Raw genomic sequence first — 23545 nt, 5'->3', positions numbered from 1 at the left:
CCATCAAATTGGGTGAACTCCCCAGGAAGGATTTGTGGGAGGTTATAAATACAAGTTGTATACAATGAGAACGTATAGATGGGTGGCAATCTGCAGTGTCAGAGAGAGTACCCAAATTAATGAGATAATGGATTAAAGTACCTAACAGAATTAAGCATCCCTTCTCCTTGTGTGTAATGCAATGGAAAGAACACTTGACTAGGAGTCAAGTGACCTCGATGTCAAAATTAGTTCTATTAGCAGTCCATTCTTTATCCCTCACTTTTTCTATGTGTTTGGCTCATCTTATTTTTCCAATGATCCATTTCTTTGTACAACATTTCTATTGCAGAATTTATGTATTTTTACTTGGATTATCACTATCAAGCAAGTCCCCATTATTCTTTGAGGGATAATTCATTTTTTTCGGAAAATTTTAGAATTTTGTGACTTGTAGCCATAGTAGAAAATTGTTTGTTTGTTTCTTTGTTTGCTTTAAAGGTTGGGCCTTTGTTGCAGGCCATTAAAAGAAGTCTCCAGAAGCACTCTCTTTCCACATTCTTCTCATTCAATGTTGGGATCACTTCATCATTCTATTGCAGTGTCTGTCAAAGATTTATGTGATAACGAATGCACTCTATGGGTTGCATGTTCAACTGTATGTTGTAGTCAGGACAATGTTATATTGTTGAGTCATTTTTCGGATGTATCTGACTCTTTGTGACCCCATTTGGGGTTTTCTTGGCAAAGACACTGGAGTGGTTTGCTATTTCTTTCTCCAGCTCATTTTACAGATGAGGAACTGAGATAAGCTAATAAGTGTCTGAGGCCAGATTTGAATTCATGAAGATGAGTCTTCCTGACTTCAAGTCCAGTGCTCTATCCACTGTACCACCTAGCTGGGACAATAGACTTTCTTTATCCATTTGGTTTCTTCTGTGTGGATGGTTTAACTTGAACTCTTTAGAAAGGTAGCCACCAATAAAAGAAAATAAATTCCCTCATAAGGAAGGAAGAACTGTTTATTTGGATGAAAATAACAAATATTAACAAGAGAAAAGCCCACTGCCTCTTATAATCTATGACAAAGGGAAGGGAAACCAGGCATAGTCTGACTTGCACCATAGATTTAAGGAAAGCAGATTTCAGTGAGTTGAAAAGAGGTAGGATAACGTGAACTCAAATTCCTTTGGGAAAATAATGTACAAAGGGATAGGAAACTCTCAAGAATGCAATTTTAAAGAACAAAGAGAAATGATTCTACAGGGAAAGAGAGGAGTGGTCTGAGGAAAAGAATGTGGGTATGAAAAGAGCTCATCAATCAATTTACACATGAAAAAATGCATAGTTAAGTAGGTGGGCCTTCATAACTGGGAGGATGAGGAAAAGCTTAAATTATGCTCAGCATACTCTTAAAAGCAAGAAAGTTTGTGCTAAACTTTAGAAAGATTTGCATCAAAATGGTTACGATTTAGAAAAATATTTTTGGCATTAAAAGAAGTATCTTTTGATTGTCTAGAAATTCTACTTCATGTGGAAAGGTTAGTTCTCTAATGATGACAGAAAAGGGAGAATTTATGCCCAAAATAGATGGATTTGTGTTTATGATGCCATGTATCCAAGTGGATACACAGGAGGGGTGAGTTGAAATTATAAAACTTTCTAAAAATATGAAATTTTACATGTCTTATTAATCAAGTATCTCTCAGTTTGGGTATTCTTTAGATGAACTAGTTCTCAAAACTTTTCCATCTTGGGATCCCTTTACGCTTTTAAATGTTATTGAGGATTCCAAAGAGCTTTTGTTTATGAGGGCTATATTTTTAAATATTTGCCACATTAGAAATTAAAACTGATTAATTTCAATATAGTTATTAATTAATTTAAATAATAATGATTTTATTACATGTTAATGTAAAATATAGATTTTAATGAAAAATAGCTATATTTTCCTAAACAAAATGAAGTGAGAAGAGTGGCATTGTTTTACATGTTTGCAAAGCTCTTACATCTTGCTTAATAGAAAATCGCTGGATTCTCATATCTACCTTGGCACACAATCTGTTGTGATATGTTGTTTTGCTTGAAGTACGTGAAGAAAATTTGGTCTTAACACTGATACGTAGTTGGAAAAGGGTGGAATACTATTAATAGGCCAATAAAATCTTAATATTTATTATGAAAAATGTTTTGACCTCATTAACCCTACGAAAAGTGTCTCAGGGATCCCCGGAGGTCCATGGACCATACTTTGAGAACCAATGCTCTAGACATAAACATTTTTCACTTCCTTGCACTTTAAACTTTCATTAACAAGTAAGAAGGAAACTATGTTTTGTCATCACCCAAGCAAAGTAGCATTGTCTTTGAAAATCAAGTATCTGTCAGCTGAAATACCTAAAACCTTATTGATACTAAGGAGAGCCAAATGTCTCAAAGAGAGCCTAGCCCATAGTATAAATAAGCTAGCCATCTTGCCTCACTTTTCTCTGTTGGATGCCTGAGGCTAACCCTTTAACTCATCAGGTTCAGTGGTAATTCCCAACTCCCAATGGTTAAAGTTGGCCAAGGGGTCTGGGCAAAACTACAAGACTGTTTGCCATATCATGTAATAATTAAAGCCCCCTGGAGAGCTTTTGACAGGTGATTTGTTCTTCAGTATGGACTTGCTCAGACACACATAGTAGATCAGGAAATAGGCTTTCTGCCTGAGAATATTTGCTTTATGTCATATGCCTATTTCCACCATCTAGATTTAGACACATGGAAAGAAATAACACAGAGAAGATATTCCAAAGTCCCCACAGAAAATAGATGATAGGATTTACAAAAGTTAGTTTCTTGTTACATCACAAAAGTCAAAGTCAAGAGAGATTCAAAATGGCTATGACAGATGGTGGGTAATAAACATAAGTGATGATATGGAAGCCATAACCTGTTGATAAAATAATGTGCTGTCTATTTGTTCTGTCTCTACTCTCTTGGCTATTTCCATCTGCTAAGCCTCTTCTTGCCTCTTTTTGATTCCTGTACTCCTTGGATTTGACTCCCTCCTCCCCCTCCCTCCCAAAAAAGCTTACCCCCAAGAAACCCATCAGGGTTATTGCATGAACTTTGATATTCACACTGCAACCCACAGTTAATTGTCTTTGGCCACTGGAGCCAGATGGCTGTGGAGGAGAAAGTGAGGTTGGTGACTTTGCGCAGCCCTCCCTCACTCAAATCAAAGTAAATTTTAAGTTATGTCATCATCTCCCCTGTGACTGGAGGATTGTAGGGAAGAGAAAAAAAAACTCCTCCTAAAGCCTCCATTTAAAAAGAGTTCTGAAGCCCAGTCAACTCTTCATTCCCCACTGGCACCTTTCCCTGCATTCTTTGGACTCCATTATTGTCCCCAGTACCCTTCCAGACCCCTTTGCAGCATCTTTTTATATCTTATCTTCACCTATTAGTATAGTCTTTTGAGGGAAGGAACTATCTTTATTTTTCTTATTTGTATTCCCAGAGTTCACTTAACACAATATCTAGTACATAGTAGGTGCTTAATAAATGTTTATTATTAATGTGTTGATTTTTTTTAAATGTTCTTCAGTTGTATTCTGAATGCCTATAATACCTTTTAATACTTCCCAATCTACCCCCTCTGGAATGATGTCCTTCTGGGATGAGGAGAACAGGGCAACCAATAATGTTTAATATTGAAGGTATAATTTTCTCTTTGTTATCCATCCACATGAACATAATCTATAGATATAGGATCCCCGTGACCTTGGGCTAGATGAAAAAGAAATGAGGCTGAGGGAGAGCAAGTTTAATCACAATTGAAATGAAACCTGGATCCATCCAAATTTTGTGACTTGGACTATGGATAATTTTGAGGCTTCCTTGTTTGTGTATGTGCACATATATATGCATGCACGCATATACATATTCATATAAAATATGCATTGCATTAATAATATCTGACATGTACTGTTTTACAATTTGCAAAGTGCTTTACAGACATTATCTTTTTTGATTTTCACAACACCCTTGGAAGTAGGTGATTTTATTGTTGTTGTCTTCATCTTTGTGACTCCATTTGGGGTTTTCCTGGCAAAGACTGGCAAAAAGCGGTTTGCCATTTCCTTCTCCAGCTCATTATCAGGTGAGGAGACTGAGGCAAATTGAGTTAAGTGACTTGCCCAGGGTCACACAGCTAATATGTGTCTGAGGTCAGGTTTGAACTCCCAAAGATGAGTCTTACTGACTCCAGGCCTGGTGCTCTATCCACTTCGCCACCTAGTTGCCCCAGAATATTACTCTCAATTTATATATGAAGAAAATGAGGGTGAAGAGGTTTAAGTGACTTTCACAATGTCAAACAGCTAGTAAGTCACTGAAGCAATATTTGAGCATGTCTTCCTGATTCCAAGTCCATTACTCTTAATATATATGTGTGTGTATGTATGTGTACGTATATACACACATACCTATATGCATATATGGGAAAGATAGGTATTGCATACACATACGTACATATATGCATGTCAGTATATGTATATACAATGATAAACATATACCATACCTACACACATGTACCATATACGTGTATAGGCACATGTGTGTATCTGAAATCCTGTGATTTTATTGATAAAGGGAATTCACTCTGGGAACTCCTTTCTCCCATGAAGATCTAAACTTAGATAGTTGACTCAAAGCTTAAGTTACTTGTCCATAGTAATGTAGCCATTTCATATCAGAAAGTAGAAATTGAATCCAGAGCTTCCTAGATTTGAGGTTTGTCCTTGATCCATTACTCCATAGTGTTTCAGTGTGTGTATGTCTCTGTATTGATCCCTGTTTGTCCCTTTTTCCACCTGCCTATCTGTCTCTGTCTAGCAATCTCTCTCTCTTTCTTTCTTTTCCCTTCCTTCCTTCCTTCCTCCCTCCTTCCCTCCCTCCCTTCTTTCTTTTTCGTTCTTCCTTCCTGTCTGTCTTTGTTTCTTTGTTGCTTTCTTTCTGTCTTTGTTTCTTTGTTTGTTTCTTTCTTTCTTTCTTTCTTCTTTCTTCCTTTCTTCCTTTCTTCCTTTCTTTCTCTTTCTTTCTTTTCTTTATGTTTCTTTCTTTCTCTCTCACTGTCTCTCTCTATGTCTTTCTCTTTCTCAGTCTGGCTCTATCTCTTTGTCTCTCTGTGTCTGTCTGTCTGTCTGTCTGTCTCTCTCTCTCTCTCTCTCTCTCTCTCTCTCTCTCTCACACACACACACACACACACACACACAGAGCTTATTTTAACTTTGGTTTTCACTATTCTCCTAGGCTATCAGATCAATCATAATCCTCCCTCGTTCAGTTACTTAATTTTCTTCCACAGACCCATAAACCTAAGATAAAATCAAAACTTCTCAGTTTTACCCTAAGACCCTTCACAATCTGGTTCTAACTTATCTTTCTAGACTTCTTCCACACTATTCCGCTCAGACACTTATTAGCTGTATGACCCTGGTTAATCACTTAACCTTTCTCAGCCTTAGTTTCTTTACCTGTAAAAAGGAGTAATAAAAGCACCTATTCCATAAAGCTGGTATGAGAATCAAATGATGTAATGTATGAAAAGCACTTTGCAAATCTTAAAGCACTATATTATGATTCTTGTTATATTCTTATTATATAATCTCTGTTCTAGTCCAGCGGTTCTCGTACTATGAACAGGAAATCCCAGGGTAGGAAAGGGTTAATTTATTGCAAGGGGTGGGGAGGGCAAGAATGCATATGTGTACCATGTTTATACTTGATTTTTATTGAGATACAATAAAGATATACATTATGAATGCAACTACTATCAAGTTTGGAGTCTGCAAACTTTTTTGACATTATAAAAGATTCCTGGCACTTGAAAAATTGCAAACCATACCAGCGTTGTTCCCTGAACTCATCTTTCCCCCTTTTCATCTCTCTTCACACCATTTCCTTGCATGTAATCAATAAATCAGCAATATGAAGTATCTAAAATTTCTCAGGTACTCAGTGAATTCTCTCCCTTCTCCATAAAGTCTTTCCTACACCCCTCAGTGATTCATCTCCTTCCTCAAGATTTTCTAGAGCATATTGTCTTAATCTCTTCTTAACCCGTATCACAATTTATTTGTACTACTTTTATTTGTGTGCATGTCATAAATCTACAAATTATAAGCTCCCTGAGAGCAGGGATATTTTTTTTTAGTTTTCTAACCCAAGTACCTGTCACAATGCCTTGAATTTTATAGTCATTTAAGGGATAAAATTATCTTTATTTATTAATGTATGATAGGCAGGACACTCGACAACCTCAATTTTGTAGGCGAGGAAATTGAAATTCTGTTTGGTCGTCACTTTCTCCCTTTAGACAGGTAGCTGCTTATGTGGCAGCGTATTCAACTATTGGACAATCTTGAACAGAAGTACTAAGGATTCCTCTGCTGGTTTTAATTGTATTGAATCTTGGATCCATTAGAGATGTTAGCATAAAAGTAATTACTGCCCATTAAATATTAATTGATTATTTATTAACAGCAACACCAATGAGATGAGAAAAAGGTACAGCCTAATTGAACCCAATGCTCAATATCCAAAATGTATTTAGTAAAATATCCCAGAAACTAAATATTATTATTTAACTTTGTTTTTTTATCAACAAAGATATAATGAACCTAATGCTGAGAGACATTTGGTTGACTTTCATAAAGCTATTCATATTTTCTGATCCAGATAGATAGATATAGATCTAGACAAGTATCTGTATCTTTCTACTGAAGTGAGAGAATATAGATGACTTTATGAATTACCTATATATGTGTACATATAATATACAAACACACATATATACATATACGCTTATACGTAGATAGATATTTAGATAGATAGACAGACATACAATTCTGAGCTTAAACACTGCCCAAAAAGCATTTCCATATTCACAGTAGAACACAAAAAAGGTCCATATATGAAACTGAATCTCCACCTCATAGTTGTTGTTCAGTTGTGTCTGACACTTTGTGACCCCACAGACCATACTGTCAATAGAGTTTTCGTGGCAAAGAAATCAGAGTGATTTCCTATTTCCTTCTCCAGGAGATTAAAGCAAACAGAGATTAAGTCACTTGTTCACAGTCACACACTAGTAAGTGTCTGAGGCAGGATTTGAACTCAGGTCTTGTGACTCCAGCTCCAGCGTGCTATGCACTGAGCCTCCTGACGGCTTCTATGCATGTATAAGAGAAATCAAGCAACGTTTGAAACAACAAGAAGGCCTTAGCCACTTGATTAGTATCATAAAGGATGGAGGATATAGAATTGACACAACAGAGATTGAATGAGAGCACCCATATCAGATAAGGTGTCTTGAATTCATAGCGCACAGCCTTCTGTTGTTTGGTTGTTGGTTGTTGTCCTTCCTTCCTGAAGACAACCAAAATGGCACCACTTCATTAGAGTCAAGTTACGGTCTTCTGCAGGGGTTTGTGGAATGCGTACTATCGATCTCTGTAGCAACCATATTAAAGAAAAAAAAGCCCTACCCTTGCTTGGTTTCTGAGAAAGTTATTGATGGATTATTGTTTATAAATTTTGAAATAGAGTAGCTTTCTCAAAGATTTTTCAACTTGACCTTTGAAAGGTTTGTACCTAAAAGCTGCATTTACTGTAAAATGAGGGAAAGTTCCTAATTATCAATAGGTTATGTACTGTTGTACATTTGTACAACAGCACTGTTGAAAAATCACTATTTAAAGATTATTCTCCATTGAGCCTTTACTATGCTTTTCCAGAGCCAATAAAAACATGAAAACAAACATCCTTTGCAATACAAAATAAATAACTGGAAGGATAACAAGGCTGTTGCAAATCTGTACATTATAGTATATATGAATGTCAGTTTTTCTCTTCATGTATGTCATCTTTGGAAAGAACGAAAAGAAACTTTAAGAGTCCTTAGAGATTGGTAATGTTTTTTTTTTGGGAATACAAGGGTTTGAAAGATATTTTATATGGTTTTACTCATTTGCAAAATGAGCCTAGGCCCTTAGGAAATAACAAAAAGTGTCTGTCTATTTTTAAAACATAGTCCTCTATTTTTTTCCCTTTCTATTTCTGCAAAAGATGGAAAAGGGCAGCTGGGTGGTACAGTGGATAGAGTGCCAGACCTGGAGTCAGGAAGACTCATCTTCCTGAGTTCGAATCTAGCTTTAGACACTTAACAGCTGTGTCACTCTGGGCAAGTCACTAAACCCTGTTTACCTCAGTTTCCTCATCTGTAAAATGAGTAGGAGAAGAAAATAGCAAACCACTCCAGGACCTTTGCCAAGAAAACCCCAAATGGGGTTACAAAGAGTCAGAAACAACTGAAAACGACTGAACAACACCAAACAACAATAAAAAGATGGAAATTTTTATAAATTCTTGCTTTGTGATAATATATATAATACACTTTCGTATGATGCTTATAAATATTTTGTATAAATATATATGTATATATCACACATACACACATGTGCCTACCGACATATGGCACCCTCCTTCACTAGGCTTCTTAGATTTTTCTCCCCCTCTCCCTCCTCCCCTCTGACAGTTAATCACCCCTTCAGGATTAGAAAGTTTGCTTTGTTGGAGGCTATTCCCTTCCTAGCAGTATTCTCCTTTCCCTCTCCCTCCTCCCCTCTGACAGTTAATCACCCCTTCAGGATTAGAAAGTTTGCTTTGTTGGAGGCTATTCCCTTCCTAGCAGTATTCTCCTTTTTGTATTAAAAAAAGGTTTTCAGGGAGTCCTGTGATTTTTACATCATCTCTCTTTGACACTTTTTTCAGGTCATTTGTTTCTGATGTTAGGTATCTTACATTTTTATTTTTTCCAATCTTTCAATTTTTTGTGTGTGGATACACACACATATACACATGTGTGTATATATGTGTATATATATATATATGCGTATATGCGTATATATGTGAATATAATAATGTATACACACATGTGAACATATATACATATACAGATAGGTATGAATGTATATGTAGCTCTCTCATGGATCTGTTCTAGTTTCAGGGACTATATTACTTTGGTAAGATTTACCACTTTGTATTCTAAGTAATTTATTCTCCTTCCACCCAGAGTTTTGTTTTTTTTTAACCTCTTGCTGCATTTCTTCTAGGCAGTCATGTAGTCCCTGTGGAAAATTCATCTTTTCACTTGTGTTTTTGCTAGTAGTTTTTAGAGTTAATTGCTCCTTCTTTTGGAACTGATCTAGGTTTTATATACACACATCCATACACACATATACACATATTATATATTATATAATATTAAACATGTTATCTATCAGGTATACACAGCATGTGTATAGCCTTAGTTGCTGAATTGGGGTTTAGTGCCAAGCCAGGTCCTACTCTGTGCTGTGTTCTTTCCTGCTTGATCTAACCCTCGGTGCCCTGGGTTTCTACACTAACATTCACTTCCCAGACTTAGGCCCCTCCTTGATCTTTGAGGTTCAGAGTTCAGGTTCTTCAGAGCCTTCTATGGCATCTCAGGGCCAAATGCTAAGAACCTCGGGGACCTTTGTGCCTGAGCTGTGGCAGTCTAAGTGTTTCAGTGTTGCTTGATTGCTACCATTCCTCACAGTGTCTTTTTGACCACCCTGGAGTTTGTTTGTTTGTTTTTAACCTTTCTGGGTATTTCTTGAGGGTCCTCAGCTCTTGTTGCATATAGATACAGAGCCTTGCAGGCTATATGTCTTTGTTGTAGGCGGCTGACTTATTTATCCACACTAGGGCTGACTTTGCTCCACATATATTCCTGGTGGGAATGTAAACTAATGCAAAAAATGTTGAGGTACGATTAAAGCAGTATTCAGTAAGATACACAACCTAATTATGTCTTTTGATTTAGAAATTCAAATTTAAGATTTTATACTAAATACATCATAAAAAGGAAAAAGGGTCTATCTATACAAAATTATTTATAGCAGCTACAAAATAATGATGATGACACTAATACTACTGATAATTAACATTTGTATAGCACTTACTACTTGCCAAGCACTGTGCTAAGTGCTTGACAGTGGTTTTCTCATTTGGTCTTCACACTAACCCTGGGAAGTAGGTGCTATTGGTACCCCCATGAGATGAGAAAACAGAGGCAAAAAGAGGATAAGTGATTTATTAGGAAGCATCTCAGGCCATGTATGAACTCAAGACTTCCTGAATCTAGGCTCAGCACTCTATGCACTGCCCCACCTTTTTTTAAAAATGAGAAATAATCTATATGACCAACAATCAGAGGAATGAACCACATTATATTCACATAATGGAATATTATGGTGCTATGACAAATGATAAGTACAATGAAAGAAACAATCACAAAATTTGTATAAAGTGAACCCAAAGGAAATCAGTAGAACAAAAATAGTATACACCCTGGCTACACCGTTTTTTTTTTTTGTTGTTTTTAAGAAAAGGATGGGGAAAGGGTGGAAGTAGCATAAAATTGGGAAAATCTGGATAGGAACACAAAATAAAAATGTTCTTTTGTTTGGTATTCATTCAGATAGTTCTATCTTGCTAAATACTAAAGATTTTATGTAAGGTTTTGCTGCTTTGATTCTTTATTTGACTTTGCTGCTGTTGATCGTAATATGACTTTTAAAAATAATTTTATAATTGTGTGTGGAGTAGTGAGGCTAGAGCTTGGGAAGGACCAGATCAATGGTTTCACTGGGAACTTCATTTGTGGAAACTCCCTCTGCCAATATAGATCAATACCTCTTTGGTTACTTATAGACTTGACTTGCCTAGGGCACTGAGAAGGTATGATTTGGCCATCATCACATGGCTCATATTTGTCAGATGTGTGACTTCAACCAGAGTATTCCTGACTCCATGTTGGCTTTCTATCCAGCATGTCACATTGCCTTTTTTAAGTTTTTTATTTTAAAATTTAATTTCAAATTTCTGATGTCAAATTTATTTTAAAAATTAAATCAAAGTTTTCTTTTAATTTGAACTTTTTTTAAAATAGGGAATCTTAAAATGGATTTTTTTCAAATTTTTCTTGAGAACTATCAGTAACCCGAGGATAATTAACTATGGATAGAGTACATACACACAAAAATTAAAAGATAATGAATGAGAACTTGGGTAATTATCTGATTTCTTATTCTGACTTTAGGGTAATAATTTAGTTATGTGATGCAGGGCAATTAGTTTAACTTCTCTGCATCTCAGTTTCCCCATCTGTAATATGAGGCAAATAAGACCTGACTGAATTTGCTACCAAAATTCATGATAGTAGACACAGGGTGAGTTGAAGATGAAGGGAAGATATCTAAAATAAATAAAATCAAATTAAGGGATGAGAGAGGAACATACTGAGAGAGGGAGATAAGGAGAGATAGAATGGGATGGATTATCTCCCATAAAGGTGGCAAGAGGAAGCAGTTCTGTGGGAGGAGGGGAGAGGGCGGATGAGGGGAGAATGAGTGAACATTGCTCTCATCAGATTTGGCCTAAGGAGGGAATACCACACATACCCAATTGGGAATCTTACCCCACAGGAAAGAAGAGGGAAGAAGATAAAAAAATGGGGGGGATGATGGAGGGGAGGGCAGATGGGGGTGGAGGTAGTCAAAAACAAACACTTTCGAAAGGGGACAGGGTCAAGGGAGAAAATTCAATAAAGCAGGATGGGTTGGGAAGGAGCAAAATATAGTTAGTCTTTCACAATATGAGTATTGTGGAAGGGTTATACATAATGATACACATGTGGCCTATGTTGAATTGCTTGACTTCTTAGGGAGGGTGGGTGGGAAGGGAGAGGGGAGAGAATTTGGAACTCAAAGTTTTATAAACAGATGTTCAAAAACAAACAAAAATGTTTTTGCGTGCAACAAGACAATAAGATACACAGGCAATGGGGCGTAAAAATGTATCTTGCCCTACAAGAAAGGAAGGGAAAAGGGGATGGGAGGGGAGTGGGGTAACAGAGGGGAGCGCTGACTGGGGAACAGGGCAACCAGAATATATGCCATCTTGGAGTGGGGGGGAGGGTAGAAATGGGGAGAAAATTTGTAATCCAAACTCTTGTGAAAATCAATGCTGAAAACTAAATATGTTAAATAAATTTAAAAAAAAAATCATGATAGCAGCTTTTACTTCAGCACGCACTTACCCAGAAGTATCTCCTCCAGTTGACTGACTGATCAGAAGGGCCTCAATTGGCATATCTAGGGCTTCCTGCAACTCCCCTGTCTGTTGAGCAGTGATAATCCGGTAAGCCAAATGTTGCAATGCATCAGTGGATAAAGAGGGAGCCACTTTGGTACTGCCTATAGCTGACAGATCACCAATTTCAGTGACCATCACTTTTGAATTGGTTTCTGAATAAGTTGGTGGTGGGACCCATGTTTTCTTTTTCTTCATGAACCTTCTGTGCTGACCCAGTCTATGACAACTAGTACAAAGGGGCCCAGTGCGGCAGTGGTGCTTCCTTTTGGCCACACCATCAGCAATGACCTTTAAGGTCCATTCACCACCTGGCATTACATGAACAATTCTGATATAGTCTTGGCCAATCTGTAAGAAATGAGCCAATCTTTGCTGAATGGCTGCTTCCCAGCCTTCCAGTGTGATTGATAATGTTACTGTGAAGGCTACATGGATAGAAACTGCAGAATACACTTCAACAGGCTCATCCCCTTGCAGGAGGAGATACAAGAGATTATCCATGAAACTGAAATGGTTGGTACCAATAGCCCCACTCTCTGGCCAAGAGTCTGATAGAACTGGAGTGGGTGGGATGAAATGTCCACGAAAGAAAACCCGGGGGCTCTGAATCTCAGGGTAGAACACAGCCAGAAGTTTGGAGGACCTTTCACTCCCAATGAGATAAAAACGCATGGATTGGGGAGTCCAATTCACAAAGCAAATTTTGGTGAGTGAGTTGGTTGGCAGAACAGAATAGAAAGCCGGTACAGATAAAGAGGAAGAGCAGGAGGGGTGGGCAGCTACACTACTGAAGGTTCCCACAAAGCCATTTGTCAATGAAATCACTGGAGATGGATTTTTCCTCCCTGGAGCAATGGTGATGCTGTCAAGGACCAGAAGTGCATAGTCCATCTGTTTGCAGACATAGCTTTGCATCAATGGTCTATAGGTGCATTTTTGGTCATCTTTAAATATACCTAGAATATAACAAATATAATAAACAAGTGAGATTAATATCTACAATTTCCTATCATAACCCTGAGTCTGTCACATCTATATAGGCAACATGTTTCATCATCAGTCCTCTGAAAACATAATCATTATTTGTCTTTATAATGTTGCTATTTTAGAACTTGTTCTACTGGTTCTGCTTAATTCACTCTGAATCACTTCAGGAAAGTCTTCATAGGATTGTTTGAAACCATCTTTTATATCATTTCTTAAGGCACAAAATCATTCCATTCCAATTCCTACACCATAATTTGTTCAGCTATCCCCGAATTAATGGGCATCCCCTTAGTTTACAGTTCTTGACCACCCTACATATACAGAGATGCTATAAATACTTTTGAACCAAATGGATCCTTTTCCTTTTTCTTTGATCTCTTTGGGATATAAGTATACTATTGATAACTCAAAGGTCAAAGGGTATGAAATATTTAAATTCCAGATTTATGCAGATGATAGAAATAGTGAAAAATACATTTATTTATATCCTCCTCACCACATCCTCAGAAAAAAGTGGGGAGCATTTATATTACACAAAGTGATTCAGTCACTATGGGGGGACTCCCAAATATGGAAATTCCTTCCAACATCAAAGTTTGTAACTTATTTATTAGTTAGTAAATAAGTTCTATAGAGTTGCTTGAGGCAAATAGATGAGAAGTCCTCACCCAGGGTTAAACTGCTTGTAAATCGGATTTAAACACAGAGGTAGTGTGTGATGGTGAGTTTTCTTAACTCTGAGTCCAGAATATTGTCCAAAGGCAAAAGAAGGGAGCAGCAGCAGTACTGGTACAAGCAACAAAAGTAGCAGTGCCAATAGTAATTTCCACTTATATAGTCTTTTGAGTTTGCAAAGTACCTTACATACAGTAAGTTTGTTCCTTTTATCTCCATAGCAATATTATCAGGCAGGCACTAAAGATATGATTCTCCCCATTTTATTAGCAAAGCAAGGAAGACTGATATAATTCTTAGCATTTTAGAGAAGCAAGATTCAAATCCACTTGACTTGAATGAAATCTCAAATTCGTCTAAATTCTGAGTCTTTAATGTTTCCTTCAATTATTGTGTTACAATCTAGATCGGGGTGGAGAGCCTGTGAGGCCACATGTGGCATTCTAGGTCCTTGGGTGTGGCCTTTTGACTGAGTCCAAGTTTCACAGAACAAATACTTTTATTAAGGGAATTTGTTCTGTGAAGTTTGGATTCAGTCAAAGGGATGCACTTGAGGACCTAGAGAGCCACATGTGACCTCAAGGTCACAGGTTCCCCAGCTCTGAATTGTAGGTCTTTTTGGCAAATATGTTCCATAAAGAAACTAGCTAAGAAAGTGTTTTTTTAAACATACTTATTCATTGAGGGTTGCCCCAATATGAAACCAGTTTGGTGAGGATAAAAACAAACAGCCAAATGAAAAGGAAAAAAAATAGCCTAGAATACTTATATTCCTCAATGAATCTGTGATCTCGTCAACGCAGGTACTCTCTCTCTAATGATGCAGTTTACAACTCATCCACACCCTCTCTGACTGTACAATTTTGGTCAATGTCCTTCTGTACCCTCAACTTAAAGGAGCTGGCCAAGGTTCCTAGAGAATTACCCCCAATCTCACTGTTACTTGGATAACAATGGAGCACATGGGTAATTCATTGGTTATCCCTTTTCTTCACTATGGAAATTCTGAAAGTCCAGCTTCTTTTATGGACATATACCTATATGCTAATATCCTTTATACCACATCTCCTTTACAATTTTTTATTGGTCATGTTTTTCCATTTGTTCACACATACGTTGGTCAACTTCCCATTACATTTTGGGAGAACCTCAACTTGAATTCTTTGGAAGCTATGGTATTCCATGTCTTGTGGACATAAAGCACCACTGAAGAACTATTTTTTTCAATGAGCCTTTTATTCGGGGAAATACCTGGTAAACTTTGCATTTTTGCCAAGGAAATCTAGCCCATGACCCTTCTCCTCCTCTTTAATTCTCAGCATAGTTCACTGTCCATTAGCATTATGAATACAAGATTTATGTGCTAATGGTATATTTTATGGATTGTATGGAAAAGTGAATGTCCTAAATATGGACAATAAGCAGTTTTCATCTCATTTAGGAAGTTCTGCAATGGCGTGGGCCTTAATGTAATTAGCATAATTTCAGCTGCAAACTGGAGCATTTGGAGGACCTCATCATTTATAAAGAATCTATCTTCCATTTGGACTCTGGGTTGAACATATTTAATAATAGTGGCAAACACCTGGGGCAAGCATCGGTCTTCATGTTTTATACTTGATATAAGGAATTAGAAAGTTATTGAACAAAATTATCTCTTTTGTTGCGTATCCAAAGAATCTTGTATGATTATATATATATATATATATATATATATATATATATATATATATATATACGTATATATGGAAGACACCTTGGCAAATGACTTTAAGATGGCATTTTGTTCTCATTAATCATATGCTTGTTTATGGTAAATAAAACATAAACATAATGTTATCCTACATACACTACACCATTCAGTGTTATTGCAAAGTTATGGTACATTAAAGAATGTTGTTTGCAAAAGCTTGCCTCTTATAGTTGCAGGACTTCATTGAGGCTGCCTTCAATGTGCATGTGGATTATTCTCATAACAATTTTGTAGAGAGGGGAAAGTATAAACATTACTTGAAAGCAATGTTACAAATTATGAATTCAGATGACTTGAATCTATTCTTCCAGAAGGAAAAATGATTATTAAGCTCTCCTCTTGAGCATGGATTACTTCTAAATACTTCACTTGTATCTTCAAAATCAAGTCATTCATTTTATTATGGATTAATGATAAAATATCTTTTGTCCTTGATGTGGCTCAATCACCATAACTGGCAGTCAGAAGAGTTGGATTTTTTGTCTCTAACAAGCTAAACAATATTAGACCAACCATTTACTTTTCAAAGAGCCAATTTTCTTATCTCAAAAATAATGGAGTTCCTCTTTAAGACCAGAGATTGTCTTGTAATTTTTATTCTATAGTATGCATAACAAAACTTCATGTACACAATGGTACTCAATAAGTAAGTATTGATGGATCTAAGTTTTCTTTCAGCTCCAAAATTCTATGATCCTAATATTATCTAATATTCCTTCCAGTTTAACCCCAAGCATCTAGGTATCTTTGTTGTACAACTTGTTTAAACTTGAATTTCACTCCAAAAAAATATAGGCCTTTCTGATTAGGCATATTATAATTTACTCTTTAACTTACCTCACGTTTATGAAGCAACTGCTACGTGTAATATCGGTCAGTCAATAAATATTTATTAAGCACTGTTTTGTGCAAAGCACCATACTAAGTGCTGAAAGCTGAAAGACAGTTCCTGCCTTCAGGGAGCTCATGTTCTACCAGGGAATATACCATGCAAACAAATGTGTAGTAACAAACAATGAAGATATTCTGGTGATACGACAAGAAATAAAATTAGGGGATTGGATTTAATAACCATTTGGCTGTCATCTAGCTCTGAAGTTCTAAAAGCATGGAGTGATTAAGTATTAGTTTGTGAATTTATTTAGATAATCCATCCCCAGTATGTAAGATATTTAACTAGTCTACATGAATCCAGTCTAGCTGCCAACATTATAATTGAATTTATTCTTATTCTCACACATGTATTTGCTTTAGTTCTTCTGCCAGAGTCAGGCATATATTTACTTTTCTCACAAAACTTCATACTACAAAAAACTTAGCATTTCCTAGTTCTGGCACCTTTTTCTGTCACTAATGTCAAATTCACTGGTGAACAAGTGATATTTGAACTGTTAAAAATTATATAGTGGTAGAGAAACCATATTTCTAAGCATCTATCAATGGTTACATATATAGTGGACATGCCTGTATGCTTCTGTCTAAGGGATCCTTACTCAGGGGAGGAAATTATCTAGACTATTATTTCTCAGAGGACTGTAAGTGAACCCACCACATTGTGATGGCATCCAAATAAGATTCTTATGGGATGAGGAATACCTATACTGTAATAGACTTAACAAAAAAGTAAAGACAATCTTGGGAAGAGGGCAACATGGATGCAGAGATGGCAATAGGAGAATGACAAAATAAGACACTTGTCTTTGATACCCTGAAACTAGTCTCTGTGATAAGAGATGAAGTCAAATGTCAACATTCTCTGGCTGTTGCACTGAGAAAAATCAGCACTCACTAGCTTGTCTCATTGGTATTCAAAGGGGAGTGATTAAGCAAGAATACTTTGGACTATAATCTTCAAAGGCCATGCCTGAGAGATCTGAAAATGTTCCTGTCTCACTATGTTTGGGGGACAAACAGATTAATTACGAATTTTATCCTATATGGAATAGAAGGTGACATCCATTTGTTATAGGTACCAGGAATATTTACTACCTGACTCAATTTGTTGTTATTTACCATTTGATCATGTTTCATTAAATAACCTTTGCTCTGTATTTGCATTTTGCCTGTCTTTTTTTTTGGCAAGGATACAGTGGTGAGGGCTGTAAGGGCAAGCAAAGTGGGACTCTTTACTATTTTTTTTTTCTTTTGGAGTGCTTCTCAGCACTAAGGCAATCAGGTGCCTTTGACTGAGTCTTGCCTTTGTTTGTAGGAAGGCCCACACCCTTTTGCTAATTAGGTCACGAGAGGTGTGAAGTCCTCAGGCCCTGAAAAAGGATATATATACCCAGAGGATAGCCACTGAACTCAGGAGAGAATTGAGAATTGAGAACTCTCATAACTGGGAAAGGAGAGGTTTTGCTTTAGGGGCTCACTCACCGGAAGGGTGTTGTGTGATTTGACCAGACAAGATTCTGTGTAGCCATTAAAGAGCCTCCCAGCTTTGAAAACCCAGATATTGGTGCTTCTCTCTCTGGTAACTGTGTATGTATTGCTATGGTCAGACAGATAGAAGCCTGTCAGTTGATTGGTGTTATTTTGCTCTGTTTAGAATTTCTGCTTTTAATTTTTATTTGTGTTTGTTCTGAAGTTCAAGGTGCTGACTTTTTCCTCTGAACTAAGTGAATGATATATGTATGTTTAATTAAAGTGAGGTTGTATACCCCTTAAAGTTTCTTTCCTTAGAAAAGCAGATAAAAGAACCTGTGCTAGCAGCCCTCTTGTGTGCTAGTGTTATTGGCCTTACATAGCCACAGTAGCGTCAAGTAGCATTGTTGTTACAAGGGCTCAAAACTTTGGATTGGAAGCATTGCTTACTTAAGTGATAACTGAGAGTGGTACTACACATAAGATTAAAGGCAATATGATTAACAAAAAGTGAATCTTTCAAAATGTGAGTTTTAGGATCCGCAGTAATCATATGGGCAATTGGGCCACAGAATGTTTTGTAATGAGTGTTTTACGGGTATATCTTCAGTGAAAGAAGCATGTATAAATGTCATTGGCCATTCATTAGTATAACTGTATATGCAGATCTGGTGACAACCAGTTAGTTTTCCCTACTTTGTCTTTCACGATGTCATCATAGAAATACAGCAGTAAAGCCATCATTATTTTCAAAGCTACTCTAAACTCAATGGCACTAAACAGTCTAGACATAAACATCGATTGATCAAGTTTATGTAAATAACTTAGAATACCAATCATTCTATAAAACAGTCTTTCTCTTAAAAACTATCAATATCCTAAAGATAAATTTGCCAATGCTAAACAGAAACATTAAGACCTCTTTAATTCCCATTTGCCTTTTTCTTCTTAGAGTTAATTGGAAAGAAAAAAAGAACTTGCTTGAGAAATATATTTAGCTTCAACTCAAATGCATAGAAGCTCTTCTTTACTTTGGCAGGATACAGGTGACATATACTGAGAGAAGAGCAATACATACAACCTGACTATTATAATTGAATCTCTCAGGCGACATCTCCACCAGAGACCCCTCTGACATTATACCACTCACTAGCTTTTCAGCTCTTCAGTCACCTTTCAGAGTTTGTTCCTTTTTTCCTCTTTCCTCTCATTTGGAAGAGATTGAGTCCAGGATAGTTGTAGCTGGTTCTCTTCCTCTTGTTTATGTCCTTTCTTTTCCTACCTCCCCAAATGGCCTTATCTGCCAGTCACAATTTCTGTGGTCTGCAATTCTGATCACTTTTAAATGAAACCCATGCTGGCCTTGGTAATCATAATGTCATTTACAATTTACCACCAAACACGTTTATTCAGTTAGTAGCACACTGGAGAAAGAAGAACTCCATATGAACTCACCGCTGAAGGCCTAATCTGATTATTTCCTCATGAAAATCCAGGCAGGGGTGCTTGTAAGAGGGGCCAAGAGAAGAAGGGGGAAAAAAAAGGCTAGGTCTGGCCACAGCTGACTCTCATAATCAATGTGAATAGATAAGTGACACAGTCTGTGAGGGGGCAGCAGCCCAGTTGCCCTCAGGGCCTCCCTCTCAAAAAAGGCCAGAGTGGACAGGACTTAATAAATACTGAGTGACCACTGAATATTGACTTGACATATGCTATTTGCATTCAAGATGGACAATAACAATGATAAAGTCCAGAAACTCTTTTCTAAATGGGGGAAATTAGATTAAACAGGTTGTATTTGTGTTTGTGAGCCTGTGCGCATGGGTACTGCCTTTGTGTATATTTCTAACCTCACAGGCCCCAGATATACCTTACCCTGTGTTCTCCTTTGCCAAGACTCGAAACCTTAGAAATAGCAACTGAAAATAGGTGTGTGCATGTGTGTGTGTATTACTCTGTGTGTGTGTGTGTGTGTGTGTGTGTGTGTGTGTTTTAAAATACTCAGGTTGCTTCCAGGGTTCTGACAAATATTAACTTTGTGTCAATATTTGTCCTTCCTGTCGTGAAATGAGGATTTTCCACCTCATTTCACGTTTGAAAAGAAAATACGCCAAAGGGGTCGTCTTTACTCAGAAAAAAAAAATTAAAAAAAAAAAACAACTCATATCCTTTATTTAGAAAAATGGATCAGAAGGGAAGGAAAAACAGTATTTTTTAAAATAAATGTTTTGACTCAAAGGCACATAGAATCCTTCCATCTTCCCCTTTTCCACAAAAGAAAAAAAAATTATATGTTTAAAATTGAATGAAATACATCAACATTAATGATTTTTTTCCTTCAGGTTAACACCACCATTTTCCTCAGTAATTTTTTAGCCATTTTGTGATGGATTCTACAATTTATGGTAGAGTAAAATATAGGAGATTTTTGACAAAAACAAAATACATAACTATTCTCCTATTTTCAAGAAGAGGGAAGAAATCTTTTCCAATTTCTTCTGTCAAACCAGATTTACACTTCATTATTTCTAATTTAACAAAAATTAATGACCACAAGATAAAATAAAGTGAGGAAAGGTTGAATTTAACCCTATTTAGTTATGTTGTCCTGTTGCCTCAGGCTATCTGGAGTATTCAAGGTCTCCAAGCAGTCCTTTTAAAACTACAAAGGGAGCAGTTGAAACCTCAAAATAAAAGTTCAAGGGAAATAAATTCTCATGCTATTGGAAGCATGGGAGGATGAAAATCATCATCATTATTATAAAATATCGATGACTGTCTATCTTTAATTACTATTTTAAGATTTAGGAATGATGGTGCATCAGAGAATTTCACCAGTAAAAATAAGGTGGTTTCACAGTGGAGTGATGCTACATGTAAATTAAATGTGACTCAAAATTGTTATTTAAAACAGCTTTCCAATTTGGAGACTACTGGTAGTGGCCTCTTAAGGTTTGTTGTGTGTTAATAATGCGCCAATCCTTATTTAAAATGTAACAAAAGGAAGCTCCATTTAAAAGCAACAAAGACATACTTCTAAAAGCGGAAAGAGCGGTGGACCTGGGTACAGACCTTGAATCTCGACTCTTGTACTTAGAATTTGAATAATTTTCTAAGACAGTCTATCAGCAAGCATTTATGAAGTCTGCTAGGTAACTTCTCTATGTGCCTTTATTTTCCTCATCTGCAAAAGGAGCTCGTTGGACTAGAAGACCTCAGCGGTCCATTCCAGTTACAAATCAATGACCTTATGAAAATATATCAGTTTTCTGGTGTTCTTCGGAATTTCTAATTTTTGAAGCGAAATCAGAATGAATGAATGAAACATGCATTAAGCACTTATTATGGGCAAAGCACGCTGCTAAGCATTAGGGACACCAACAGAATAGAAATATGGTCCCTTCTCACAAGCAGATCATATTCTACAGGGGGAGACAACACATATGGAAGGTTTCAGCTCTAAGTCAGATGGAAAGGTCCCTTGGTCCTTAGGGCACAGCAGAAAAGAACAGTCATAATATTATTGTTCAGTCATGTCTGACTCTTTGTGACACCATTTGGGGTTTTCTCAGCAGAGATACTGGAGCCGTTTGCCATTTCCTTCTGCAGCTCGTTTTACAGATGAGGAAACTGAGGCAAACAGGGTGAAGTGACTTGCCCAGGGTCACACAGCTAGTAAGTGTCTGAGGCTAGATTTGAACTCACAAAGATGCTTTCCTGACTTTAGGCCAAGCACTCTATCCACTGAGCTACCTAATTGCCCAAAGGTGCCAATATCTCTTTCTTAATGTCATCTATACTGATGGAATTGAATCCCTTCCTGGTGTGAGCCATTTGATAATGCCAAGGACTTTGGTGATAAGATTGTCTTACACAAATAGATAATGACTGAGGAATCAAAACTGTATGTTTTGAATTCTGGCTCTGTACTTACTGTGTGAGATCTTGGGTAAGCCAGTTAACTTTGTAGGCCCCAGTTTCTTTATCTGTATCCTGGAAGGGATTAAACTATACTGTTAATGTCTCTATTAACTCTAAATGGCAATACATTATGCTCTGGGGACTTACAGCTATAGAATTTTCAGATTGAAGTCTACAAGTTATTAGATGGCATTACCTATTGATAAAGTATGACATTGAATTCTATTCTATTCTATTCTAAATATTTTGACAAAATGAGGAGGGTATCAATGTTCTACGAATTATGAGCTTGGAGTCAGGAGCTTCTCAACAATTGGAAACTTTTCTTGGCTTTGTGGTTCAGTAGGAGATCACCCCGTGGGGAAGGAGAGACAACAGCATCTGGAAATCAGTCAATCAGCCAGCATTTATTAAGCACCTACTGTGTGCCAGGAGCCCTGCTAAACTTTGGAGAAATGAAGGCAAAAGGGAAATAATTACTGCCTTCAAGGAGATGACTTTCTGGTAGGGAAATTGCTACACAGAACAGAAAAGGCTGACTAGGAAAAAGCCAGTTGCTAGGCGGGTCCTACAATTGATTGTAAAAGTGTGTTAGTGAATGTTTAGCAACTAGCTGGGGAGAAGATGTAGGAGAATACATGCAGAACATACTCTTAAGTTTCATCCGCTTTATCGATACTTTCACCATCACTCTCCTAAGTCTAAGCAACCAACAAAACAATGAATCAAGCTTTGATCTGTAGCCTTTGCTGATTTCTGAGATGGATAGAATACTGGGCCTGGAGTCAGAAAAATGCATCTTCCTGAGTTCCAATCTTGTCTCAGACACTTAATATCTGTGTGACCCTGGGCAGGTCACTTAGTCGTGTTTGCCTTGGTTTTCTCATCTGTAAAATGAGCTGAAGAAGGAAATGGCAAATCGCTTCCGTATCCTTGGCAAGAAAAGCCCAAATGGGGTCACAAAGAGTAGGACATAACGGAAGCGATTGAACAGCAATAACATATGCTCACACTGAAAATCTAACAAACAATTCTTGAGAGGCAGCACACCTCTGACTGACTCCCAGTGCACTACTAAGGTGATGCATTAGCCAGCATGACACAGAGTTGTTAGGGGCTATAGAATTTAATTCAAGATCACTTGGAATTGTTTCTGTGGCACAGAGATTTCTAGTGTAGCATTAGATGTGGACTTAGATGAAAACTCCCCTACTTCTTTATTTTTATTTTCTGAATGTTATATAGAAGCCAGGTCAGACTATATCAGTTAATTATAGTGAGTTGCTAAACTTTCAATATTGAATAAGCTTAGACCATAAACTCCTGAAGGTCAGTGATTGCTATTCCTCCATATTTTTTTTCCTCAGTGTGTCCCTAGCAGCTAGCACAAGGTTTTTCACACGCTAGATCCTCGCTAAATTTTGTGTTGTTTCTCCCCATAGAATGTAAACTTGAAGGCAGAAACTGTTTCATGTCTTTCTCTCTCCACCTAGCATATGTTTATTGTTTGACTCTTGAATTGGTTGGTATTGGAAATGTTCTACTCAAAGACTCAAACTCTCATTAGCAGATACTCGTGATCATATACTCACAAAAATACTTAGTGCTGGATAGAACCTGAGCATTCAATCTAGTATA

The 23545-nt window shown here is 37.0% G+C and overlaps 1 protein-coding gene across 1 annotated transcript in view; it reads right to left on the bottom strand.

Annotated features, from left to right (window-relative positions):
• Positions 1-23545, bottom strand: part of PKHD1 (PKHD1 ciliary IPT domain containing fibrocystin/polyductin) — a 638127-nt gene that overhangs the window by 63729 nt on the left and 550853 nt on the right. Inside the window, exon 62 of the mRNA XM_036768333.1 lies at positions 12152-13163. Within this exon, the coding sequence (XP_036624228.1) occupies positions 12152-13163 (1012 nt within the window). The remainder of the gene's footprint in view (positions 1-12151; positions 13164-23545) is intronic.

This window comes from Trichosurus vulpecula, chromosome 7 (genome assembly GCF_011100635.1).
Source record: "Trichosurus vulpecula isolate mTriVul1 chromosome 7, mTriVul1.pri, whole genome shotgun sequence".
Taxonomy (NCBI): domain Eukaryota; kingdom Metazoa; phylum Chordata; class Mammalia; order Diprotodontia; family Phalangeridae; genus Trichosurus; species Trichosurus vulpecula.
The sequence above is the reverse complement of the archived record's forward strand: the minus strand, read 5'-3'. Positions and strand labels throughout refer to the sequence as shown.